At 32.8% G+C, this 6,494-nt stretch overlaps 1 protein-coding gene across 1 annotated transcript in view; it reads left to right on the plus strand.

Moving 5' to 3' along the window:
- Positions 1-6,213: 6,213 nt before the first annotated feature.
- LOC117178659 (cytochrome P450 4C1-like) overlaps positions 6,214-6,494 on the plus strand; it is a 166,991-nt gene continuing 166,710 nt past the window's right edge. The window contains exon 1 of the mRNA XM_033370083.1: positions 6,214-6,438. Within this exon, the coding sequence (XP_033225974.1) occupies positions 6,214-6,438 (225 nt within the window). The remainder of the gene's footprint in view (positions 6,439-6,494) is intronic.

Here is a 6,494-nt window from a genome sequence, read left to right on the forward strand (position 1 = left end):
CATACTTTGAATAAAATATTTGTTATCATTCTCTTGAAATAAATGTGTTTTTTTCTTGAAAAAATACCGGTTTCATATGTATACACCTGGTATACAAATTTTCAAAATCTTAAAAGAAAAAATTCGATGTATAAATAATAATTCTACAATTACTCATTTGCAAAGGCTCAAAATTAAAATAATTTGAATTCTAATTTAAAAGGTGTTCGATAAAAAATTTTAATTTTTTAGTTTTTAATGTTTTTAACTTATTATCGCTATAAATCATTTAATTTTTGAGCATTCATAAACTTGTTCATTTATTCTTCAATTTAGGACATTGAAAATTATAGCGCTCATTCATAATAGCATAACATTTCAATCGCATTAATTTCTTCTTTTTTAAAATAATCATCCTGTAAGTGTTCTTTACAGTTCTTCGAAGACGGAGGAATAAATAATCCTCTTTCGACAAATACATGAGTACGAGCCTCAGCAAAAACACGTACAAGTTTACCTTCTCTCTTGCAAACAACACATTGCTTCCCAGAAATGATACCTCTTTCTATATGTAACAAAACTGTTCCAGAAAGTGATGGAAGATTTTGCGAATCGGAACAGCTGGTATGTGTAATACCTTTTTTACATGAGGATATAGTTTGGAAACATGAAGTGAAGGATCGTGCTGGTAATGTTATGGTATCGGTATGTACATTGTTCACCTTTTTACATTCAAAAAACTTGAATGAAATTTACAGTATGAAATAAATATTCACAGTCTATATTAAGGAGAAGGAGTTTATCATAAAACAAAAGTCAAAAATTATTTTAATTAAATTTTTTCCTACAAGAAAATGGAACGATATTCTATTCTAACCTCAAAGAAATGTCAAGACATTGATTCGGATTAATTGAATTTAAATTTAACAGTTTATATTGATTGTACTAGTAGACTAAAACTAGACATAATCTAATATTTATTACGAAAAATTATCCTTAAAATGTGATTGATTCGGTCAATGTGATTATCTAATGTGATTTTACTATTTAAAAACAATGCCGCTAATTTAAAAATAAATTGATAATAATTCAATATATTCGCTACGGCACAGAATATAACGAAAAATTAGATTTTTTTATCAATGTGATTGATTAGTTATAATATTGTTGCAAATAATAAAGAAAGTCTATCGATGTTACTTATAAACAAAAATAAAATTATTGCAAATAAATTAATTTTCCCTCGGCCTTTTGCCGCTAAGTCTCCCAAAAAACTCGCCAAAAACTTGGGAGCAGGTTGCAGTCGACCTCGATGTTGATGGGTCGTCTAGAGCCTCCGAATCTCAGAGGCGGGTCAGAGACAAGGAAATGTGACCTTCTTCTTTGGCTCGTCCTTAGCTCGTCTGCAGCTCGTCACAGGAAGCAGCAGCAGTCCTACCGACTGCGCTAAAATTTTGTGACACGCCCTTCCTTTTTTAGTGCGCCAAAGTTCAAACTTTTAAATCCCGTCAATGGACTCTGCTAAGTACACCAACGATGATTGTTTTCCTTGTTATAGTTCCTCTGTTTTAAGAGGTTAGAACCTCAACTTCCTGAGACTAAGTATCAAGTACTGAATCTCTAAATCCTTAAAATCGCAAATTTTATTAATGAAAGGATACTATTAAAATAAGTCAACCAAATTTCAAAGTGAATTAAAACTACTTTATACATTTTATTAAACCAAATATAAAATTTACATACATCAGATCCTTTTCAAGAATTCAAATAAGTTTAACTCTTATTTTAAAACGAAGCGAATTAGAGACTAACCGGTCGCGACCACGGCAAGGATCTGTCCGATTTTTCTGAATGAGTTCTTGTGATCAATGGATCTGACACAGCAACCCATGATCCCCCACTCTCTGTACATTTTCTTACATTTTATTTGCCCTACAAGGAAAGCAACCAATGAGTCTTCTTTATCCTACTTATAATCTTGAAAACAAACCGCCTACGCGATAATCACGGGTCCTCCCTTGACACGTGCAAAAATTCATGATTGCCGCGACGGCGGTTGCGGCACATTAAACGGAATAGAAAAACCATTTTTAAGGTTGTACAGGAATTCTACAGTTGTAATTCCGACAAGTACACTTCCGCCGACAAGGCGCCTCCAATAATCTTATTTTGACTCAAGAATTCACAACTCAAATGTCTTTACGTAATTGAAATTTAAGAGTTACAGCAACATCCCTTGAAATAAAAATCCAAACTGATTTAAAGGGGGAGGGTCGGTAAGGCCGGTTTTTGGCCTAATTTATTTTTGGACCAAAAAATCTGAAAAAATCATGGTAGTATCTTATAAGTATCCAGAGTCGATTTCACGCTAAACGGACTACCCTCTACCCCCCAGCCACCCCCACCCCTACAAATATAGGAAACACCACTACCCACCAACTGAATTTTCGAGAGATTTGACACTCTTAAACATGTATTCTGAGGTTAGCTCGGGTTTACTATGGTTTTCGGGGTCGCCGAATACAAATCTGGCATCCTTTGACTTTTATCGCGTCAGGTTTAAGGTCATTGGAAGGTCAAATCGAGAGAAAATGGTAAAAAAATCCAAAAAAATACGTTATAGGTTTTTGTAGTCGTTAATTACGAATCTGGCATCCGTTGAACTCTATCGCTTCAGGTGGGGGTGGCTGGCGGGTGGAGGGTAGTCCGTTTAGCGTGCAATCGACTCGGGATTTCCGTTTCGGCTTCATACAAAGAAGTCTTTGTATGCAGTTATTTTATTACAACAACATCGTATTTCCTGTTCAAACAAGTTGACCAGCCACTTGAGATTGCCAAATACACATTCAAGCTAAAATCTTATATTCTTAATTTTCAAATTGTTTTATAGTTACTTAACTAGTTTTATAGTTTTAATATTTTTAAATTTTGCGGCCAAAATATTATTATTTTGCCAGTAAAACAGCTATCTGTTACAATAGAGGCAGAAGTGGCGCCATCTGTCGGAAATTTTCGGTACTACCACTTGGAAGTTTATAATTACAGATGCATTCCATGCATAAGCTTCGAAGTCGGATAGGGCTGCTTTGTATTCATCACTGTCATTATTTTTACAAAGGTTAATCTTTCATAATCAGATAGAAAAATATCTTATCGCACAAAAAATTCTTAGAATGTTATAATCGTGATTATTCATCCTTCAGGCAGAGACAAACGCATAAATCTTACGTCGACGATGCGACCAACGTTGTTTCCAATTCGTTTGATGAGGATGGAAACCATGAGTTTTCTAACTGGAGTATTTCTATGTAGTTGCCATCGCGAAATAAATCTTGTAGTTTTTTCTTTACAAAGTTTGAAATATTGTGTAGCTTTTTGAGTATTCTGTGAACTGTAGAGTAAATAAAGTATAGCGTAGATTACCTCCACGTAGCGCGCCCTGGGTAAATCTATTATTCTATACTACTGACTTAATGTTGGGCCTGAAACAAATAAATACACTAAATTTTTTGAAAAGTTTAGTGGCTCGGGTTAATTAGGAACAGGTTGAAATACAAGGGACTCTGATCAAGTGCATGAATGCTCATGTAAATTTTCAATCTAAAGGGACGATTATTATGAGATTTATTTGCTCTTTCAAAAAACTGTTTCACAGGGTTATGAGGCACACTAGAAACGTTAATTGCAGGCATTATCGAGCAGATCGGTTCGGATCTAAAAACCGGCTTTACCGACAACCCTGCTTTCGTCAAAAATTCTGCAAAATTAAAACAAATGATTTTTGTTGTTGACGATTATTTTTTGATAATTTTTAAAATCTTTTTGAATTTTTTTTTCTTTTTTATTGTTCTCTCATAACGAATATTGAAAATTAAAAAGCTTCTACATTTTTCCATAATAGTTACAAAAAATGTTTCATTCTCTGGAAACCTTTCAAAATTATAACAAACCTTCTAAATAAAAACTTGTGAACATCTCTTTACTTTATTCGAATCTATTATGAAGTTTTGTAATCATGCAGAACTACAAATTTTGTCTGAAAAATTTTCTACATTATTTTCCGAAATTTTAAGATATAATTTTCTTGTCGTCTGAAGACGTTTGAAATTTGTTTTTTTTTTTTTAGAATTTTATATTGGAATCTTCAAAAATCTAAATTTTTTAAGGCTTTTTAAATTTTGTTATTATTTCTCAAATTTTGTTAAAACTCCTAAATATCCTTTAAACTTGTTTACATTTTTCCTGTAATTTTGTAACAAACTCTGCGAAATTAAATACATTGCCTTTTAATCTTTTAAATTACTTTCTCATAATTTTTGAGATATTTTTGAAGGCTCCTTAATCATAATTTGTTAACATCTCTTAGAGTTATTCAGATTTATTCTACAATTATTTCATCATGCATAATTGAAATTTTTTTAGACATTTTCTACATTATTTCGAATTTATTTTTTAAAAAGATCAATTTTAATTTTCTTTGCAATCTTAAGTTAAATTTTTTTTTACCATTAAAACCCTTTAAATGCTTCACAATCTTATTTGCTAATTGTCCAAAAATCTATATTTTATGTGAAATTGGCCCGTACCGAACATTTTTCTGTTATCTGTAACAATATTAAGTAAATATTTATATTTTTTGCAAAGAGCTATTTTTATCACAGGGAATAAGTTCGAAGGATACATCCCTGTTCATCGGGGTCCTGTTGAAGGCCAGATGCAACTCGCTGGTGTTTGACACTTGCCTTCCCATATAAAAAAACTGACTTACAACATCGCAGTTTCCTCGAAGACAACAAGAAGCACATACTTATTTCAAATTGTAAATTATTGCAGATAGCTCAACGAACTACCTCCAATTTAAGCCACTTCATTACCCTTATTAGAACTCAAGATAGTTTAGTTGCAAATTTATGTACAAAAAACGAACAATTATTTATATTTTGTAAATTTTTCGACGGCAATCTGTTCGTTTGCAACATTTTCATTTTTTGAGTCGTTATTGTTATTTAAATGTTTTAGCATTGTTCTGGTAATTAATTTTTCTCTCCCCATCGGTATAAAGTCTCGCCATAATTTTTTGCATCTTTCGTTCAATATGCTCCTTCTATCAAATAAAAATCATTTTAATATTGTTGCACAAATATTGATGAAATTAGCAGCAATTTTTATAAACAAATAAAATTCGTTCTAACTTCTCATATATGAACTCGCATGCCATCAAAAGTTGTGCGTTTTTTCGTGTTAACATTCCGCGCTCCATGGAGCGCGACATACAATACATGAATTTCGCTGCGCACTGCAGCTTGTTTCGAACTGCATCATCTTGCACGTTTTAACGTGAATATCGTATGCCACGCGACGTGGAGCGCGGAACGTCAACATGAAAACACGTACAACATTTTTTTAAATAAATAATCTAGTAATATAAGAACCTATTCAGAATAAAATGTTATGATTATATTTACGTGTCTAGAAACGAGAATGCGTGAGGTCTTCAACAGAGTATTTATAAAAACTATATACGAAACGTAAATTAAGAAACTGATAATCCTGTGACTGAAAGAAAGAACCTTTTTACTTTGAAGTTTGAATGCGTCTCTCTAGGCTAGTCGCTGGTTATTTCTTCAATAGTTCTCAAGGAGTATAGACCTCTGAATAAAAGAAATAATCTCTCTGAAATAAATTTTGCATCTTATTGCATTACCTGCATCCCATAGAACTAATAGGTTATGGGCCCAGGCACATATGAAAATATACATTTAAATTTTTTTAATAATTCTGAAACACATAGTGGTAAATTAGTAGTGAAACTTGAAACAAAAGTAAAGTGGCAAAACAGTGACAGTATAGTGAGAATGTAGGACACAAATAGAAAAACAAGAAGAAACATTACACCGTTTAATAAGGAAAAATACAGCATATGGAAAATGAGAATTCGAGCATTAATCGAGGAAGAAGATGCATTGCAAGTGCTTGATAGTGAACGACCGAGTACAATGACTGATGAATGCAAAAAGAAGGAAAGAGTACCAAAAGGTGAAATTATTGAACATTCGAGTGATGCAACACTTGGATTTGCCACAAGCATTGATACCGCACGAAGTATATTAAGTAAACTAGATTCATTGCACGAGAGGCAGAGCTTGGCGACTCAACTGGCAGTAGAGAAGATTGATCATTTTCAAATTTAAAAAAGATATTCCCCTCACGAAGCATTTTATGCTGTTCGATGAAATGATAGTTGAACTCGAAGCAGCTGGAGAAACGCTAAAAGAGACAAGTAAGATTGCAAGATTACTCTTAACACTGCCAACAACCTACGATCCAGTTGTAACAGCGATTCAGACAATAGCTGACGATAAATTAACTTTACCATTCGTAAAAACAAGGCTGCTAGACTACGAGATAAAATTAAGAAATGAAAGAAACGACACGAGCGGAAAAGTTTTACAAACAGAGGTTCAAACACAAGAAAAAGCACAGAAACAAAACAAGGGAACTGGAAAGAAATTCAA

The sequence above is a fragment of the Belonocnema kinseyi genome, chromosome 8, assembly GCF_010883055.1.
Source record: "Belonocnema kinseyi isolate 2016_QV_RU_SX_M_011 chromosome 8, B_treatae_v1, whole genome shotgun sequence".
NCBI classification, from domain to species: domain Eukaryota; kingdom Metazoa; phylum Arthropoda; class Insecta; order Hymenoptera; family Cynipidae; genus Belonocnema; species Belonocnema kinseyi.